The sequence below is a fragment of the Scomber japonicus genome, chromosome 5 (genome assembly GCF_027409825.1).
Source record: "Scomber japonicus isolate fScoJap1 chromosome 5, fScoJap1.pri, whole genome shotgun sequence".
Taxonomy (NCBI): Eukaryota; Metazoa; Chordata; class Actinopteri; order Scombriformes; family Scombridae; genus Scomber; species Scomber japonicus.
Genome location: NC_070582.1, coordinates 26,041,991 through 26,063,911, shown reverse-complemented (window position 1 = coordinate 26,063,911; position 21,921 = coordinate 26,041,991). Strand labels below are relative to the sequence as shown.

At 41.3% G+C, this 21,921-nt stretch overlaps 1 protein-coding gene across 3 annotated transcripts in view; it reads right to left on the bottom strand.

Annotated features, from left to right (window-relative positions):
• Positions 1 to 20,714, bottom strand: part of LOC128358456 (septin-7-like) — a 50,817-nt gene extending 30,103 nt beyond the window's left edge. Inside the window, exons 1-2 of one of the 3 annotated variants that reach the window (XM_053318741.1) lie at positions 20,457 to 20,714; positions 15,276 to 15,375 (exon numbers count right to left, since the gene is read on the bottom strand). In XM_053318741.1, the coding sequence (XP_053174716.1) occupies positions 15,276 to 15,375; positions 20,457 to 20,495 (139 nt within the window). In that variant the 5' untranslated portion in view covers positions 20,496 to 20,714. Of the gene's footprint in view, positions 1 to 15,275; positions 15,376 to 15,873; positions 15,965 to 20,456 lie in introns of those variants that run through there. The other 2 variants (XM_053318742.1, XM_053318743.1) reach the window with 2 other exon arrangements.
• Between the last annotated feature and the right edge of the window lie 1,207 nt (positions 20,715 to 21,921).

Below are 21,921 nucleotides of genomic sequence, written 5' to 3'. Positions count from 1 at the left end.
CTCTTCCTCTCTCAGTGAGCCATCGCTTCATCTCTCTTCAGCCTCCAACCATTACATTTTGCATTTCTCCTGTCTCCTGTCCTATTTTGTTCTTCAGCTCTCGTAACATTAATTTAAGGACAGAGAGGAGTCTACGCCCATTTCTTTATACATATACTCACAAGTTCATTTTGTTTACTGTATTTCTCTCTCACTGCTGTGTTCTGGTGTTTTCAGTGCAGGGTGGCCACACCTAATTTGTTCTTGACTAGCCTGCAGGGAGATAGCATCATTTGTGGGGCACAGTGTTTCTCCTGTTCTCTTATTGTGATCATTCTTGCCATTTGAGCTAAATTAAACCATCGTGCGCTACACAAAGAACAAAGGACACAGAACACTTTTGAAAGAAGAAAGCCAGGGACAGACGTAGACACACATATTCTGATTGCAGCATCTCCTCCTCTGACTTTCATTTAAATAATATTCTAAAAATATTCAAGCAGCCACTGGAAATACCTGACACAGTCGATACTGGAACGACCCCGGCTGTGGCTGAATACTAACAGTTTGAAAATAAAGTTATGTTAGAAATGTTAGAAAGAGGTGAAGTTATTAGACCTTTGTAGCTCCTATCTCTGCTGGAGGCTAGCAGCTCCAGGATACATTAGCTGCTACTAGCATAACATAACTCAATCTCTAACCTATCGCTAAACTGTTGGCCGGTCGACTTGCACTTTGGGTAAGCGCCAGGTCTCTGTGTCTCTCTGTCTCTCTGTCTCGCGCTCGGTCTCTCTCGCGCTCGCTCTCTCTCGCGCTCGCTCTCTCGCTCTCTCTCTCACAGAGAGACAGTGAAGGTGAAGTGAATATACCATTTTACTCGAGTTGGCAACAACTCGACACTCGTTACTGTAAATGCAATAAAAGCCAGAGCTCATATGAGTAATTTATCAAAACACCTGTCAGACAAGCAGAAACACGTTCAGATGTGATATTTCCACCTGCTTTGCCTGCAGTGGCCCATCTACCACTGGTATGCTTTACAGAGCCACAGTGTGCTGCTTTAGCTAATAGCTGACTGCTATGAACGAGCTAAAGCGAAAGCTGTCTGCATGTTGCCTAATTGTTCAGCTTTGTTTGCATTGTGTAATAAAAATTGTTGTCAAATTGTTTTAAGGTCAGCTACTTGCGGCAGGCAGTGAATCACAGAATCATCACTGGGAGTAGGACGGAGGACAGGAAGAGGGACAGATACTGACTGTTGACATATTGAGTATATGGATTTTGCTGTGGTAAACGTCACTGTTGCTGCTCTTAGGCATGGGCCGGTATGAGATTCTGGCGGTATGATAACCATAAGCAAAAATATCACAGTTTCACAGTATTGTGATTACAGCTCTAAAATGTTACTAAAAGGAAGAAAAATAAAGACAGACATGTTAATTTAACCTGAGGGATTTCTGATCTTTCCACTTTCTGTCTTTGACCAGACAAAAAACTGCTCACACCTTAGGAACGATATGACAGAAAATTTGGCGGTTTCGGTTTCGTGACTTTTTCATATCGCGGTATACTTTGAACACGGTTATCATCCCATGCCTAGCTGATCTAGAAACCATATTTAGTTTCAATAATTCAATAATAATTGAAAATAATTTTCAATAATAAATAGAACCTGAAATTCTTCAGTAATGTGTATTTATATCTTTATCAATACCTGAACTGACAAAAGTATTGATAAGATAAAGATACAATTCTATCCAAATCATTTCCATCCACAGTTCAAAAGACTTCACTAGAAGAATTTTTTTTTTTACCAATGTTATTTTGTGCGACTGCTCATAAAAATGTGAAGAATTACTTCAGGACATACTTACTTCATCAGTGAGCATTTGTTTCACTTTCTCGCTTAAGTCAGAGTGTACTGTGAAAAACTACAATCTGTGACTTTTTGTTGTTTTAGTCAAATACTATTTCTATACTATATTTTCATGAAGGAGGATCAATCCTTAACACCTACGAAACCTGGTGAAACTCTGTGAAGTTAATGAACAGAACAACTGGTGGCCAGATAAATGTACACATTGAAAACTATGTGTTTAAAAATATGACTCTGTTGAAGGAGTTATACCGAACAGGACTGGGAGAGACAGAAAACAAACAAACAAAAAAAAAAAACAACATACAAATGGTCAGAGTGGGCTTCCCATGAGATTCTTGACATTCCTCCCTCTCTTTCTCTCATTCTGCCTGTCCCTCTCTTTCAGCCCTGAGGCAGCAGCTGGCCCCCTCACATCCTGACAGTCCTACTAACTAGCAAACACACACACATATATATATATCTACACAAACACACACACACACACATCTAGCAGACATGTGTGAGGCCTGAACCAGAAAGTGTGAAAAGAAACATCTGGGGAACTAGAGGCACAAAGCAGAGAGCGAGCGAGTGGATGTGAGTGAAGTTGTGTTTGCTGAACACCAGACTGTCATCAAAGATAATTCTCCATTGTTGAAGATAAATGGGTCTGGCTGAAATAGGGGGCAAAGGTCATTGTTTTTCGGCGGAGATAAGGATCTGCAAGTCCAGCAGACTCGACCTCGACTGTGTCAGCGCTCGGCCGGACCGCGGTGGTCCGCGCTAGGCCCCGCTACAGGAGCCTTGGAGGGACACAACCCACTTTCCTGTGGTTTTTAAAATTAGAGAGTGAGTGAGCGTTTTGCTCCGATCTGCTAAGACTAAATCTGACAGAATTGGCACGTGCTGGGTCATGGCAGACATGTGCATCTCAAAATAGAGGCAGAGAGAACGGGAATGAAGCGAGAGAATTAAAAAAAAAAAAAAAAAAAAACGGAGAGGGAGAGACTTGCCTGCAGTGGTTTGACTGAGCATGCATGAACACGCACATGTGCACGAAACCACCCGCGCACACACACACACACCAACAGGGCGGCCTGTGCTGAGTGTTGTGGCCCGAGGCGATGAGGAGTCTTTGTGAAGTAGGTTTGTATGCAGTAGGGGGCAATAATGATGACGCTCTTACACGGACAGCTTAATGCACAGTGAACTGACCACAGATCCAGGACAGACCAGGACATAATATCCCACAGACTGTTCTGTCAGTCTTATTCTTTCGGCTCCTGGGTGGCATTGTGTATTTCTGGAACCGTGGCCTCTTTCTCTAGATGGGTATCTGTGTCCTCTGTGATAACTATCAAATGGCTGAAGTGGGACTGATAAAGATCAGAGAGGATTCTTTCCAAAAATCAAGGATGTATCATATAATGAAAACAACGACGAAGGCCCGAAATTAACAGCAAGAATGTTGCATCACGTTTGGGAAATGCAAGAATCTGCAGTACGTTACTGACTCAATCACTCGTGGAAGTGAGTCTTCAGGATCGGTATCATGGCTTATTCAAAAAGGATTACATCAGCTAAAATAAAACCGATCCTTTCGTTTTTGTACTCTACGGTGTTTTGTCTACCCGCTACGCTGCTCACCCTCACAACAGACTACAGTGCAGTACTCATATGTGAGTGAAAATTAGTGTGTGATTGTAAAAAAAAAAAATTGGGTCACATAGCGCAAGTGACTCTGAATTCAGGTGTGTTGGTTGTAGGGTTGCAAAATTCCGGGAATTTTCAAACTTGGAAACTTTCCATGGGAATTAACGGGAATTAATGGGAATTAAGGGGAATTAACGGGAATTAACGGGAATAAACTGGGAATTTACTAAACTGAAGGTATGTTCTTATTAGGGAACTTAAATATAGTTGTGTAAAATAATATTTTAGCATAATCCTGAATAAAACAACCAGATATCATGCAGTACAGTTGAATATCTATGCTATCTGAGACCACGCCCCCTACATGCACTGTGCATTCCTCCATCACATGCACAGATGATTTCTACAATCCTAGACCACACTTTTGAGCCCAGAGCACACAACTTGAAGCCAGACTTTTGAGCCTGTGGTTTTGATGACATTATATGGTAATATATTTAGGGATATGTTTATGTGTAAGTGCTATATTTACCCTTATGGTGGAAAAAATAACAGACAGGAGTGGAACTTTGATGTTACTAGTTATATCATTTGCACCTAAGTAAATAACAATAACTAATAGTTTTAAAAACATCTTGTATAATTTGGATTTTATGAGTTGTATCTCCACCAGGATACATTGGACACCCCCCCGTCAAGGATGTGTAGCTTCACAGACACATTGTTGTATTTTTTCAGAGTTGTGTGTGAAACCATTAAGAATAATAACATTTAGTTGTTTTTTTAATATTAAATTATAAATAATTGTATAATTTAATATAACTTCAACAGCTCAGGGCTTGATGAAGCGACATTGTGCACCTTTTTTCATCGTCAACTTAAAATAATGTTCTGATTTTTAATGAACGGGTGGACTTTTTTTATCCAATTAATCAACCAAATGATGATACCTTTCCACTAAATTACCCTCAGTTGCCATAAATTCCCATTTAATTCCCATAAATTCCCATTTAATTCCCATAATTCCCTTAATTCCCATGGAAAGTTTCCAATTTGGAATATTTCCAAAATTCCCCAGCTTAACTTCCCATGGAAATTTACCGGAAACTTTCCGGAAATTTTCCACCCCTTTGCAACCCTAGTTGGTTGGATAAATATACAACATACAATACAAATTAAATCAACATAGTTTACCTTCTTCTACTATGTGTGCAAGTATGGAATTGGCAGATGCCCAATATTAAAGGGATGGGATAGGACTGGAGCCAGAAACTTGATGAACAAAACTGTTCATGTGTAAGAGTCTGGTTGTCTACAAGGTGACAGAACATCACCCTGTAAAAGGACACAAGTACCAACTTGTCACTCTTGGATTTGACACTGCTAAAATATGACAGGTGAGAAACTGACTTCAACAGAAGAGTCAGCCCACAATGCTTTTTTATGGCTGTGGAGCACAACTGTGTCTGACTCATGATGCATTGCACAGGGTGTAGACACAATAAAAGCAACACCTGTACAATGTGACACAATATAATTTAAACCCCATTATCCATCAAAATATTTTCATCTGATGGGGGGTGGCGGATAAACCAAGTCCCCCCCCCCCATCTTTACTAATTTTCTAATCTACTTCCTCCAGCTCCCCCCCTGGGGATTCCTGAGAGGTTCTTAGGGCAGATGGGAAATATAATCCCTCAGCCGTGCTCTGGATCTGCCCCTGATCATGACTCAAACACCTCAACCAGCTCCTTTCAACATGAAGAAGCTGTGTTTCTACTCTAAACCTCCTCCCTCTTTTTTCACAGCAGACCTGTCATAGCAGGAAAAGCAGACGTGGAACTGATAACATTAACGATGGCTCAATTCCAGTTAGTGTTATTAAGTGCACCTGTGCTTTTCCTGCTTCAACATGCCAAAATATCTGCTGTGAAAAAGGTCTATTTTGACCTTCGTCCTTTGGTCACTACCCAGCGTTCAGGACCAGAGGTGTGGACTGGAATATAAATTAGGAGCCATACAACAACTAAGCAGTGTCATTTCTGTCCATTTTACCCCTTACCCATGAACTACACCACCAGATAGTGGATGTATTTTACATGGAGTCACTCTTGTTGAGCTCACTGGACTGAGCAGCTAGTAAGATACTTCTTTAATAAGGTATTTTCACAGCACACACTTGTCACAGCAGGTAGAGTGCAGGTGTTACTACTTACACCGATGATGGCTCAACTCTATTCAACTGTCCCAATTAGCCAGTACGAACTCTGACAATGACACCACAGAATGGAACTAGGCTATCATTACTTAACATTATCAATGGCACCTGGGTCTTTTCTGCCAGCCCCTGACAAAGTGCCAGTTTGGGCTGGAAAAGTAGTACTTTTCCTTAGATAATAATAATAAAAATACATTTAAAAAAGGTAATTTTTCAACTGTATCTGCTGCTAATTATGTCATCAAAAAGTGTGGGTGGAAGTTAATTATTCACTGCTGGACTGCACCTGTATGAATCAACTACTGCAGTAAAGTGAACAAGCACAAAGACTTTATTCCATTGTTTTGACAAGTTAACATAATTCATGTTTCTCTTGTATTCATAATAGAATATAAAACACACAAACACTGGTCTCTGAAGTACTCCCAGCATGAATGTGTGAAGACCTTTGATGCTTTTATTCCTGTTCTATGAGCAGGTCAAACACCTTGAAATATAAGTAGCTGGTAAAATTAAGCTGAAAATGATCACATATACTGGAGAAATGCCAAAGAAAAACCTCAAAAACTTGTCTGGTAGGCCTCTGAGCAGAACAGTGCAAAATAATGCTGCTGCCAGATAAAATGATCGAGGAGAAGTGAAACTCTGAACAAGGAATTGTCGTCACCACATGTCAGTATGTTCTGCCTGTGGCTGGCGTGGTGGAGAATTTTATCTACGTCTATGTCAAGTTACTTGTTGGTTCCTCTCTCTCTGACTGCGGATTAAGTGTGATGTGGAAATAAGAATGACAGAAGGAAAAAGGAGTTAAATATGGACACATTTTGCGTGTGTGAGAGAGAGAGTGTGTGAGTATTAATGCTTGTGGTTAAGCCCGCAGATTAACTAGACCAAAGCCTTCCCATACTCACTTACTTCTGCAAGGTCAGTAGGCAAGGCGGTCAATCCTAAGCCTGTCAGACTGTCTTATCTGGACACACATACACACACTGCACCATGTTATGCACAAACAAAGCTCACATGCTTACAGCAACAACAAGGGGACAGACAGACAAGCAGTCCTACAAACACAGAGGGATCAGTGAGGCAGATAAACAGAGACGGACTTAGTAGGCAGACTACTACTGAACTGTAAAAAGAGATTCAAGCTCATGCAGCACATTACTGGCTACTTCATTCACAGGCCTCGATGAGTAGATGAACGTGATGTTGTTGATCTCACATGCAGCAAATCGATGAAAATGAACTTTGTCTGCAAGAAGCCCCTGTTACAATGCTTAAGGTTGTGTTTCCACCACTGGTGATGCCCCAAGTCAGTGATGTCAAAACAGGTGTTTTTCCTTTGACAGCTGATTATGCTGCGCTCCATTTGTACTCAGAAGTCAGACTTTCAGAGTTCCCAGTTGGAAATTTCAACTGGAATGCCCTCTGAAGTCAGATTTCAAACTTTGAAAGGTAAGAAGAACCTCACCAGCCCTGACCTCAAAATCCAAGATGGCTGCCCCATGCATCTACAGTGTGAAGTAGTAATATCCTGTTTATTTATCACTTCTGTCTTATTTGTGTCTCACGAAATCAGTCGCAACCACAGCACTGTCCAACTTCTATCTATGTTGTGCTGCTGTTTGTATGCTCAAAATACAGCCAAATACATTTTATCAACTGGTGTTGCAATAAATGGCTAACCTGGTTAGAACTGGTTTTCTGATTTCTTAAACTGGAGTGTGACACCATTTACAGCTCTGACCTTCCAACTTCTGAGGTAAATGAAACGAAGCATTAGAAACACTTTCCAGCCCTGACATCACCGGGTAGACTCTAATGACAGGTTTATTATGTTCACCATCTTAGTTTAGAGTCTTAGTGCGCCAACATTTTCTAAATAGCACTAAACACTAAGTACATTTCAAGATGATGGGAATTTCATTAGTTCTGCAGCTATAAATATATAGTTGGATATTTCTGACCTGAATGGTGTTAGATGGAAGGTGAAGGGACTATTACAATCCATCCTGTGGGGGGATGTGAATGTCCCAGCTACATTTCTTGGCAATCCACTAAGTAACCAAATTCAGAAATGTCAAGGTGAACCAAACATCAGACTCACATTTCCATCCTAGAACCACTAGAGTGGCTAATAATATCATATATTAACTTATTCCAGCTCTTGAGTGTGCTACTTTTGTGTTCTTGATAACCTTTGGGTTTCTGGCTGTTGTTCAGACAGAGAAAACATTTCTATCACTCAAGCTCTTGTAAACTGACTGTTTCAGAGTCTATTTCACTCTGATATAAACAACATTTTTGGGAAAACTCTGAATGCTGACTCTGCAGATCGAATGAGCACAGAATATTAAGAACCAGTGCGACTTTGAAAGTCTTCCATCAAGAACTTGTATCAGTTCATCTCTAACGCCATGTCCCACATGCATATCACAGCGCTGCTTACAAGGTCAGAGTCATTAAAAGCTTCTGATGAGCTCTCCTCCCGAGTTGCTTTAAGGAAGTAGAGGCAGCAGGGCTGATAACTCGTGGCCCTGTTACACATCATGAGCAGCGTGAAGCCGGCATTGCTTCCCCTCTCCTCCCTGCTCTCTTCAGCTCTGATGTGACTCTCTGCTCTGTTCGGCTCTGTGCGCTGGCGCTGGATCTTGCTAATCTTTCCAGGAGTTTCTATTCAATCTGCCAGCTGGACAAAAGGGGCAGGAAGCAGCTTTTTCCCCCCTCAGAGAGAGGCGGATTGAGAGGGAAAGACAGAGAGTTGGATAGAGTGGAGACAGAAAGAGAGAGCTGCATCAAAAAAAAAAACACACCAGTAGAGCCATTTGTGGTGGCGTTCCTTCTCAGGGAGTTACCGACTGAGAGCAGAACAAGCAGAACTACTTCCTGGTGACATACACAATATATCATAACTTCTGTACAGTACATACAGTTGGTATGTTTCATTTATAAAACTACGTATCACATCAGAACAAGCAACAGATGAATGGGCAGCTAGACCCACAAACAGATCCCTGTACAATTATCTAAAGCAGAGGTGATTTTCTGTCTTTACTTTTGATTGACTCAGATAACATTTCCAATTGATTTTGTGTGAAAGTTAATCTGTGAAGCTTTAGGAGGCATGTGCTCCTTGCCCCATTATCCCTTTTTTTGCCAGACCTAACCTCTCTCAAATCTCTATAACAGAGGTGGAGTGTGCTAGGATCATCCACGGTGAGAATGGCAACAATTATATAAAGTTAATAAAGTTGCTTATTTTCTTGATGAATCGAATGTCCTGTCTTGTGTGATCAACAGTCCCAAACTCATGGATATTTAGTGTTTAAAGCATCGTCACATCAAAAAAAGTAGAGATTGCATTCTTTGAAGGATTTCTTGCTTTGTAAAATGACATTATTCAACTATCCAAACAGCTGTGGTTATCATTTCCTGTTGATTGGCTATGCCTTTCACTTCTTTGATCTGTTTCTGTGAACAGATATATGATAAAAGGAGCTCAGATAGTGGTACAATTAACTCCAGTATTATGCCCCTCAGTGTGGTCTCTGTGGTTGCCGTGGTCACACTGCAAATAATACAAGTGGATCCATTGTAAACTCCATAGCTATGAGTATCAACAAGAACTGCGGCCGCCTCCCCTCCCTGCCGTCGCGTTTACATTGAAAACAATGGAGGAGCCTGCAGCCACTGCCCAGTGTTTGACCCAGCCTGAAAAACACTGCAATGTTTCTTTAATTGTATTCTCTCTAGACTTCGATAGAATAAGTGTTATTTCGAAAAATGATGTTCCTTAATTTGTTACAACCTGACTTCTTCTTCAACTCTTTAAATTCACACACTTAAGTCTACATTTTCAGCTTGCAGGGAATATAACGAGTGACCCTAACAACAATATTTAACTACCAAGCTATCGTTAACATCTCATTACACTAACTCAGATACCCACACACACAAAGACGGCTACAGCTGGATGCCATTACAATCTGTTAATCTGAAATGCCTCGCCAAGAGACATATTAGAGCTCATATTTCAGCCTGTTTGACCTTTGCTAGCTCTCTCTCTCACATACACACACACACACACACACACACACACACACACACACAACAGTATTTTTACTTTAATTTAGGCCACTGCACTCATCACAAAGCTTTTGTCCCCCCAGTTGTTCAGTAGTGTGCAGGACAGGGATGTTGTCTCATTGTATTCATTTATTTTATACTACTGAATAGACTGTATGTAGTGCTAGTGAGTCCTAACACCGTTCTTACCTTCATATTTGAACCTAACTGTGACAGAAATGACTTCTCACAGCCTTCCCTGTTGGAATTTGAACAAGTTACCTGCAGGCGTCCGCTCCAGTCGTCTCATCTTCCACCATCTGTCTGTTCCAACGCTACAGTGGAACAATACTGGGCCTCTCAGTTTGAGCTGAGCTTTCACACTTCACTACAATGCCAAGTACAGCAGTGCTGAGGCCAGCCTTCACTCTTTACTTTCACAGAGCTGCTTATAGGTCCAGCTGGCTGCCTCTCAAATCAAAACATAATCAGCTCTTCAGTCTCTCTCTCTAACGCTGGTATTTCCTTTTACTTCTCCATTACATTGTTCTATGATTGCTGCGATGTGTAAAGGGCATGAAGATGTTGAACTTTGGACTCCTAATTTTTGTGTGGGTTTACATTTAGTAATGCAGAAATTTGACTTTCTCTTACCTCTTTCCAGTGACCAAAAATCTACATTAAGTGCCTAACAAAACATTTATTCTTAAGAAGTGTGTGTTGACTGTATGTGACTTGTTTTTACATACAGTGCTAAAGCTGCACATGGAAACTTCACCACTGGCCAAATTTGACAAATCTTGGTTTTAAAACTTTTTATTGTCTGTGAAGCTCTCATAGTTTTAAACTGAGTAATTGAATCATGTTGGTTCAAAATAAATCTATGCAGATGATGTCTGGATGTATTCCTTAAATTGATACCACCAGACGCGCAGGTGGTCGAGTGGATAAGAGTGCATGCCATGTACTGCCGGCGGTCCTTTCTGCATGTCACACCCCCCTCTCGCTCCCGTAATTTCCTGTCTCTCTACTTTCAAATAAAAAGGTGTCTATGCCAGAGAAAATCTTAAAAAATAATAATAATGAAATTGATACCACCAGACCCTTTACAAGGCTGCATTCTTAAATCATTCCATCTGTGTTTTTAATCAGATAATGACGAGATAAAATCATATGTAAAATATGTTTCATTAAAATGAATAGGTTTTGGCTCGACTAGACTGACTGAAATGTTCAATACAAGATGATGGTTAAAAAAGACTAATGTCAACACTTTTCATTGACTAGAATTATAAAAGTTTTCTTTGACTAAGATAAGACTAAATGTCTAGAGTTTAACTCAATGAAAAAAACAGGATGAGGTAATATGATAAAAACTAATGAGGACAATTTGACAACAGGCTAAGACTAAGGCTATGACAAAAAGCAGCTGACAAAATGAACACACGTTTTGTCTTATCGTCATCGTGGGAAAATGTTAATTGATGAATGTATTTAATCACAGTGTTTTCTATGGAAATGAACACAAGAGCAGTAAAGCCTTCAGAGATGGGACAGTGATCATCCTCTGAAAACGTCTGTGTTGAGTCGTGAACACACTGCTGTGCTTGTCACATTTGCTATGTGTGAAATTTGGATCAGCTGGGATATACAGAGCTGGGAGCCAAGAGAACAGACACACAGCCCCAAATGTGAGAGTTGATTGTGGATCTCTGGTTTTTCTCCCAAGCGATCACTCTGCTGTCTTTGCCCCCCCCTCCGTGCAACTCTTCCACAGTGTGTGTGTGTTTACTAAACAGGAAACTAAAACCCCAGGCTGAAATAATAAAGACTGGACGCTTCTTTGTGTTAATGTCTCTCTGCTTTCACTGAAGTGATCGGGGTTTCCGCAGGATGCATAACATTCGATTTATGATCTTTTTAAACATTTTAACAGAAGCTGGAACTGAGTTTAAGACTAATGCAAAAACTTATCACTAAATAGTCAAATGAATGAGAATGATGACACAGAAAGGATATGAACTATATGAGTTTTTTTTACAATGCTTTCAGAGTTTTCAACTACATAGTTTAGTTTGTGTTTTAAAGAAACAGTTCAACATTTGGGGTAATGTGCTTATTTGCTGTCTTTATAAAGTGAGATGAGAATATATCAATCTCATGTTGCTTCCTTAGCTTAGCATATAGACTGGAAGCAGAGGGAAGCAGCTAGCCTGGCTCTGCCCAAAGCTCTAAACACCCCCCCCCCACACACACACACCCCCAGCACATGCGCGGCTCTGTAATTAACATGCTCTATCTCGTGTGTTTAACCACATACACAGTACACAGACTGAAATGTTTAAACAATCATTTGTGGTTTTAGGGGTTGTTACACTTGAACTATTTCTTGATGTACGACATCTAATTGCAGTGATCCTGGATTCTTGTTGTCACAGTGAGGTTATCGTGCCTGTACAGAAACTAAACCCTGTGTTCACTGATTGTATCTGCCATCGTTTGTTAGACGATATGCATACGTACTGGGTGGATGGATGAACTGTTGTTTGTAAACAGTTTGTTTATACGTAATTTGGAAACGTTCAATTTCCACACACCGCAAAGATCTGTGCATGAGTAGATTAGAGTGTTACAATCTGAGGATACGAGAGCCATGCTGATCCTCACTTCTGGCTAAAATGTAACAGAATGAGAAGGCTTGTTGCAGCAAGTGACTCACATTTCATTTTGTGTGTGAATTAAACAAATATATATACATTATGTGTTAGTTATTTGCTGATGATTGTTGGATTATTTGTGAACTGTAGACATTCAGTTGCCTCCAGTTGTTATGTTAAGCTAAGCTAACTAGGCTAACCTGAGATCTTTACTGATCTTTTCACATCGGTTTTGAAACAAGAGCAAATAATGTTATTTCCTAAAATGCTGAACTTTTCCCTTAAGTTGTAACCGACTTTTCAGAGAACAGATGATACATCACAGTGAATTTTTAATACCGTGCTGCTGAAGCGGAGAAGAGGTTTCTGGCACAACTTCACCTATCTCCAAGAAGCACGGAGAAGGGAAACAAGTCTGAAAAGGTCAGAACAACACTTGTAGTGTACAGAACATCTTTATTGTTAGACCAATGTGTTCTGGCTTGTGGCCTTCATCGGGGTCATCATAACTTTTACATTTTTATGCTACGTCTGGTGTTCCCTCATTGCAGATACATGCGAGTTATGATAGCGTTTCCTCGGTTATTGTTTTTGTTGAGTCTGTTTCTGTTGTTACATCACCTTGTATGAAAAGTGCTATACAAATAAAGTTTGACTGATTGATCATAAAACACATGGGAAATGGTACTGTTTCTGGGTAGAAAAAATTCCAAAAATGTAACAAAATATATGAAAAACAACCAAATTTGTACGTCAAGACACATATCAGCCAATCAGCTTTCTACCAAGATAACCCATCTTGGTAGAAAGCTGATTGGCTGTATATGGTCAGGCCGATTATTTCTTTCTCCCGGGTCTATGGAGAAAGATCTACTGGGAAGTGTCTGGCTTCAACAAAAAGTATTTCCACACATGCACATTCTCTTACACTAACAACACAGTTATTTGGCTGCTAATAGCATGGACACATATCTGGCAGTCAGAGTCAGGGTCTGATTTTAAAATGCTAAATATGAGAACTGCACAAATACGATTTTGAGATGTCTTGATCAAATGCATCTTTTTTCATGAGTCCGAATCCAATATGTAAGTTTATGTGCGTAAAACAGCTGAACACAGTGGTATGTGTATAATAGAGCTACACAGTGCATGCTTACCCCACACAGTATGCGTGAAAAAGCCATTACAATTTAGAACAACCCCACAGGACCTCCACTGCACAATCCATATCTGCTCATTACAGGAACCTTTCACACAGAGTTCACGGTTCAATATATCAATACAACGCTGCTATCATTCCTGCATGTGGTGTGTTTATGTGTGTGTGTGTCCATACATCCAGCCAAACCCATCATTCCATCACTCCTCCAGCCACTTCCCCTCCCACTGTAGCCACATTCAGCAGCCCCCGGTTCCGTCATATGTGAACCGACATCCTGCTGCTCGCTTTCCAAATCAAATTAGGCAAAACGCACAGATGTGTCATTGTGCGTCCCAGGTCTATAGAGAAAAACCTCCTGGGAAACTGTGGGAATCCAGCTTCAACGGAGAAATATTTCCACACATGCACATTCTCTTTCACTAACAACACAGTTTTTTGGGGCTTTGTTTTCCAATATTTATTCACGAGTGTGGTTTTTCAATTTGAGAGTATAATTTATTGATGTCATGTTCGGGTAGGCCCCACTTGCACTTAGATTTGCTCTGCTTCTGCTCAAACTGTATTTCCTGCTCCATCTTCAACCCTTTTCCTCGCTCTCAGGATGTTTCTGTGCACTTGTGGCAACACCTTGAACAGCCTTGTCAAAATCCCCCCAACCAATAAAACGCCAAGTGTAGTGTTGACCAAGACGTGATCCCTGTCTACTTGTGGGTGTGTGCGCTTTATGGCAGTTTTACAGTGTGTGCAGTACAGCTATTATATACAGCTATTATAGAAAAAACTACAGGTGCTGGTATATACATTAACTGTTCTTTTATTCAAAAAGTCATAAAGAAAGCAAGAGAAGTACATTTAATACAGCCATGGGAGGGCAGTGGCGCGGTTAAAGAGTAACCACCTGTATGGGACGCTGCTACACCTGGCATTCTATTGGTTGGGGTATTTTGATGACAAGGTTGTTGAATAAAAAAATCTGAGGGAAGACCGGCCACCTTATTAGAAACACCTGTGCAATCCAATTCAATCCACTACAACGGCTCTGCCATAAATTCTACTTTTATGAAGCGTATACATTTTCACTTTTTGTTGACACTGTTAGAAAGGTGATAATTCTACTTTATGTTCATCATTCAGGCGGTGCTGGTATACTGGAGTGCATCATATTGAGAAGTATTCCTAAAATTTTATCCACAACATTAACATACATAAAGGGGGACAATATATTTGGAATACTTTTCATATATACACCACCACCCACTACAACCCTAATAATAAACATAAAGTAAAATGATCACCTTTCTGATGAGTTTTTTTGGGAGAGGCAAAGCAAATTTAAGGGCAAGCAAGGGGCTGTGTGACTGCGAGGGCAGTGTTTAAAAGGAAATAATTACAATATCTGCATGAAAAATCAATAAATTGTGCTCTCAAATTGAAAGACTACGTAGTTGAATGAAGAGAGGGGAAAAAAAGCCCCATACCCAGTTGCTGTTTTACAGCAGAGCATCTCCGCTCTCTGCAAAAAACGCTTTTTAAATTGTCAACTCGTCATCCTGAGAAGCTGATGCGTGCTGGATGCCACGCATGCTTCTCTTCCTTTCAACCTGCACTGATGACCCCACGTAACACACGAGGATGAGATTGTACGTGGACGAAGCTGTCCAGGTGGAAATGTTTCCGACTTACCTACAACCATCAATGTGAATTCGAAGCCTCTTTTGACCGACTTCCGGTACACCTGGTTGGGGAGATTCGCGAAGCCCACATAGCCCTCCAGGTTCCGCTGCTGAAAGAGAGAAAACACATGCCGACACGCTTTCTGTTAACAGGTTGACATCTCAAAACAGAAATGATTAAACATAAATCTCTCAATCTGAAATGTGTAACTTTATCATAGAACACAGGTCAAATATAAGTGTAGCATAAATGAGTCCTTATCAACACCTAAAAACTGTTTCTATGTAAACAGGAAAAATTAAGCTCCACAAAGTGACAAAAAAACATGTTTTTTTGTGAACCTGCAATTAGCATTTCTGTGTCCTGCAGCGACAAAGCCCCTTTGAAGTAAAGTGCAGCTGGGATATGTACATGAAAGGGAAAAAAAAGGCTGTTTGAGGGGAGAACAGAGGTGACGGGAGGCAGACTCACAGAGAGAAATAACAGGCTTCCCCCCAAAGAGAATGGAAAGAGGAAGTGGAGTCAACGCTGCCCAACATGTCAACTAAAGCAAGACAACTAATATGAAGCTACGGCAACAAGAACAAACAAATGCAAAACATCCTACGTGCTGAATCGTGTCCATCACGCTCCTCCTGTAGGATGGACAGGTCGTGTTTGGGAAGGCGGTGGATTTCAGACCGGTTCACAGCCAAGCTTCTCTCCAGCTGATCTCTCTCTTTCTATTTACCACCGAGGTATCACTTCATCCCTTCCTCCCTTCCCCATCTCCCTCTGCCTCTCTCTATCTCCCAGCCTGCTGTCACATAATGCCCCCCATCCAATCACTGAGCACTGTCCTGCACGCTACGTGAGGCAAACACAATTGATTGCTGGGCTGCCTCCTGCCTGCCTCTGAGCGGGCCTCTCGGGCTCCGTCATGCATGGCGCCTATGGAAAACTGCTGTGCTGCGGCTGAGAGCTCTGCTGATCGAGGGGGTGTAAACTACCTGCGTTCAAACACCCCCAAATGAAGACACAGAATAAGCCTGAGCATGGCCGTGGCTAAGGGGAGAACATAGGAGTCTACAGCCATGCTAGCAGCTCTGCGAGGCCGGACCAGAGCTGATTGCTAATAATTAGCATGCTAACACGTTCACAATCTGATTGAGTCAAATATTTGAGCTCATATAAAAAGTATAAAGAATAAAAGTAGAAAAAGCAAAAGTCCAAAGACCACCACAATGGGTAAAACAGTCGTTCAAAACCCTTAAACTGATCATTAGACCACAGACCTCTATCTGATAACTTTTAGATTTTCTATTACAGGAAATGTATCAAATCCACGTCCAAAACAGTTGGACATCCTCGCATTTATTTATTTAGGCTTATTTAGTTGCAATGAAAATAAATCATTTCCCCCTTTTCACTGGGGACCTCTGGGGGTCCCTCGGCCCCACTTATAGTTCAATAGACATTTCACTCTCAGCCACAAATGTCAACCTCATGGTGGCGCTCAAAGAAAGGTCAGAAGGATTTTCTTCTCTGGGGAAAATGAATGTATTGCGATGCTTGAGGCTTGGGGCCATGTGCGGGTAAAAACGTAAAGTCATTATAAAGGAGGAAGTTAAACACTAGAAGCTAACTGTGCAACTTTACAGCAGAGAGGAAAAAGTAGTGGAGACTTTTCAAAACGGCTTCAACAGCGGGACTCACACAGGCAGAGCAGACGCTTATAAACACACTTTTATCACCAGAAACAGGCGGCTGACCCAGTTTCAGTCCAAATCCAGACTTAAAGAACCTTCAGACTAGTTTCCACTGATATATGTATCCACCTTATTATGTCATTTAATCCAGCACTTTGTGTTCAATCTTACTTCTCTTCAAACGAGGTGGAAAAATATAGAGTTATTGATTACTGACTAATTTTCTTAATATTATTTAAACATAGTAATCTGCTTTCTTTGTGGCTACGACTCATTAAAGCTGGTGGAAGAGCTGAATGGATGCCAGTCCTCCATAAGACACCTACTTCTACTGTGATAGGACAGCCTACAGATTTAAACAACGCTGTGCTTTCAACTCTGTTTCAGTGTGACTGAAGAAATGGTTTTTCCCAGTTTGGTTTGAGAGAACTTAAGTGTCCTGCACAGAAACCTCATTCAGCACTCTTTGGGATGAGCTGAAAGTGAGCCAGCTGTTATCTCCCAACATCAGTGTTGGACCTCACTGATGCTCTTGTGGCTGGATGGGAGTGAAACCCCCGCAGCCAGGTTCCAACATCTGCTGGACATCTTGAAAACCAGAAGAGTGGAGGCTGTTACTGCAGCCTAGTTTGAGGAGGCGTGTTCGCTACAGGGATGTATTATAAGAGCTGGATGGGGAGCTGCTGCTTTTTCCAGTGGTCATTGCAGTAAAAAATCCCCCAGCAGCCCAAATAGCATTTTCCCCATAGACCCCCATTGTAAAAGAGACCCCTGTAAGACTGCTGACAGGACACCTCAAATCAGACAATGCTGCAGACAATGTCAATTATGACTCTTTCTATTATGAATTTTTGATCCATGGATGTTTTATATCTGTAAAACCTTTAAAAATCAGTGATGTCATCATAACATAATGCCTATGTGCCGAGAAGGAACTCGTGGGCGGGGCCAGTGGGGGAAACACTACTGAGCATGTGCAGTGGGTCTCATAACATGGAAGCAAACCCAGAAGCTAGATATTTTTTTGGTGTATGTGCCGGCCAAGCGGTTCTCAAAGGACAGCATGGGTGGCACTTTTGGTCCAGTGACTAGCTCTTATAATACATCCACGAATAATATCAGTATAATTCTTTATTGGTCAATATTTGGTCCTGTTGTGTTTCCCAGCAACACAAAAACTAACTGTATGCTGTACTGTTGCACGCAATCCAACAACACCAATGGATAATATCATGCACGTGAGGACTGAGAGAGAAGAGGACGAAACAATCTATCGGTCTCATCAATACTCAATACTATGCAGTTGGCTGATTTCCACAGCAGGCGTAGGTACTCTGAACAAGCCTGAAGCACTTTCCACTATTTCCATGTTTGATCCACCCACATATGAGGTTTTTGTGTGTGTGTGTGTGTTATGTAAGGTGCCACTTTTGATGGTCGGGTCCACTTCCATGTTGCGGCCCTGCGAGCAGCACAGGTGATGATGTAACACACCGGGCACGTAATTTCACTATAGGGGAGACTGTGCGTTTGGCTATTAAAGAGCTCTGTGTGTACTGTGTAGGTGGGAGTCTGTCAATTTGAGGGTGCACTATGTGAGTAAAACTGTGCATGTGCAAGTGTGTGAACGTATAAATGTACACTATGAATATTTATATGTGGATGGGTTAAAAAAAGAAATGAAATATGCTCGATGTACTTGAAAATCTCACTTTATCAGAGCCTGGTGATATGTGTGTCTAAAGTAGTGTCATAATAATATTAATAAGGAACTGTAACACTGGCATGTTGCAAAACATGTCATGATTAATATGCTTCTTCTTCACAAGAAAATGACTAACAGAAGAGAACAGGCAGGGACTATAAAAAAAAGAGAAAAAGGGAAGTAGTGTGGGATGAGAGAGCGTAGAGAAAGAGAGGAAGGCCACTCAGTCCATACTATTCATGCTAACCCCTCCCCCAGTCCACCCAGTGGTGATAGTAGCTGCCTGGTTCACTGACATCATCTCTATTGCCAAGTCCACCCCCCCCCCCCCTTCTCGCTCCCATCCATCCCCACCCCCTCATGCATTCAGCATCTGATGCCTGGGCCCTCTCACTGTTCCCGTCAGCTGTTTTAAACTTTCATTCATCACATATTCAATATGAATAATGTAGTGAATACTGCATCACTTGACACTGCAGAAGGAGGACAGAAATCAGTGGAAAATGTTCCTTTACGTCTTCCACTGTTTAAAAAACAGTGCCTGTGCAGTTTCCATCTTGTTATTTTTAGCACATTGCGCCCACTGCTCCTTCACTATCTCTGTCTCTATCTCTCTGCACAGGCACAGTGTGCAGTATGCCAGGCAGAGTCACTGTCAGTCACCTCACAGTGTATCACAAACACATACTGTATGAACACAATGTGCAGTGTGTTGTATGATGAGTAAACAGTCACTGCCAATTGTAAGTCCATGTATAAAAAGCCCTGAACAAAGCAGGCCAGATGTGCTTCTTGCCAAGTGCAGATGTGTGGACAGTCAGACCAAACTCCATTCAACGGTCAAGCACACTGAAGTCTTGCTGTCTGATGAAGGTACATGAAGACAGATTAAACTGATGTGATGGCTGTAAACTACTGTAAAGGGAGACTCCTAGGTCAGGACTTCAGCTATGTACCGTCAGTTATTTACGTTCACAGAGGAGCAAGGCAGAAATAAATTGGCATATTTTTGAAGGTAATTTGGCTCGAGGGGAATCTCATCTGGGCTATAGTCCTCCTGGATTTGATTCATTCACACGCTTAGAGTTGTAAAAATCGTCCATGTCGGTGTGAAAACACGTCTACACATGAATTCACTATGGCCCATCTCTTTCCCAACTGCAACGAGCTGTAACGTTAATTGAGTCCAGACCACGTCCCGCTGATACGTGCGGGTCTGAGTAACGTTCAGGGACCAGCCTCCGTTCAAATATCTGCCATTTATAAGACCACTTTATTTCTAAGTTAGGCCCAAATTGTAAGTTAAAAAAACACATTACACATCACACATGATCTATTCCTATTAAAAATACAAGTTATTATTATAGTTTCGCCTCACATCATCTAGCCCACAATCTGATGTAGATGATAATGTTGCACAGAGGTAACGTTAACGTTAGGCAACGTTCACTCATGTTAAGCGACATGATTCATTTTTAAAACGGTGAAATTTACTGAATTGTAGCCTTCTTAGTCTATTATTTAATGCCGAATTAATCAACAGGCTGTAGAAATGTGTAGGAAGTCTTTATTGGTGTTTTGGTCGTCTATATGTAGTTGAGCTTACGCAAAAGGTCCTTTAACCGGTAGATTGTTAACGGAGCTTGGTGTGAGTCTCTACGCTAATAAAGGTCGGTGTCAACAGAGGCTAATACACACGGGGGCGATTAGCTAAATATGGCTCAGTCATTCATTCACTGCTAACACAACATTGTCAGCGGTTGCACTTTAGTCTATATTGAAGAGAAATTCACTTACAGCGATGCTGGCAACCGCAGTTTCTGGTCGCTCGATCATTGTACTGTGCTGTCACCACCCAGCCTGCAACGGACAGTCACCGAGGCATAAACCGATAAACGTCCAAAAGAACGACGGGGCACAGGGAAATACGCAGCTGTCCACCCGAAGAAAATGTAGTTTGGTGTAAACAGAAATAACTAAAGTGTTTCTGAAAATGAATGAATGAGGTTAAATTACATATGGCCGCTGACGGATACTACTACCAGATGTAGCAGAGTGAAGAAAAATGCTCCAACGGCTGTTATTCATGATGAGAAAACACACAGAACACACACTAACATCCGGGGGAGAGTTTCAAAATAAGATAGAAAGCGTTATAACAATTCTCATATCACAGAAGTGTCTCAAAGAGGGATTTTAGGACCACCATGGGTCATTGGAGCGGTTCCAGGGGGTCCCCAGCAAAAAGGGAATAATTTTCACCGTGATTACATCCATAAGTGGTGACAGTGATAACACGGTGATAGTGAATGTATGACTATTTTTTTGGTCATGGGTTTTATAAACTTTCTGTAGCCTAATAAAATATCTAAAAGCAAATTTCTATCAAAATTGGTACCCTGGGACAAAATCTTATCAGGTGGAGGTCCGGGGTATAATTTGGGTCACTTGGGTCACACTTGGAGTCCTTGACCTTGATGTGAAAAAGTTTGAGAACCACTGACGCGGACAGTGTCTGTCTCCTGGCTCTTGTCATTCTGTTCATACCCTGAACTAAAGTCAATTGGTGGTTTGTTGTTTTGGACACTGGAATATGAACATTACATCAATCGAAGCAAGATACAATTGTGTTTATTTTGTTGTAACGACGAAGACCATAGATGTTAATAATCAGCTTCAAATATGGAAAGAAAACCCACTTCTGGTAACGAGAACTGACAGATGGTGGAGGGCGGTGACGCAGGGCGATTTAGGCTCTTATTGTGATAGTTACTACGTCTATTTTCCGGTCTGCTTCATACTTGATGTACCTGCAGGGAACTTGAATCCGCCTCTTGATTGGTCAACCACGGATGTGACTGGCCTCTGATCGTGTGTGCGTGCGTGCGTGCGTGCGGGCGTGTTTGTGTGTGTGTGTGTGTGTGTGTGTGTGTGTGTGTGTGCGTGTGTGTGTGTGTGTGTGTGTGTGTGTGCGCGCGCAGTGGCAGGACAATGACGATTACGCCCTCTAGTGGCAAAGAAAGCCATTCGTGCCATCAGGTTAAATTAAACAACATCCCAGCGATTTCTTTCTCTAACCCCGTTAACGTTATAGCCTATATTTTTAAATATAGCATAGTCTACAGTGTATTTCAAATGTGTATGGGAATGTATATTTTCAATGTGGATCTATTAAATAATATAAATATATGTAAATGTGTTTTAAAGATATTTGTTTGTATCACTTAAAAAAAAAAGGTGAACTTTAAAATTAAACTGTGTA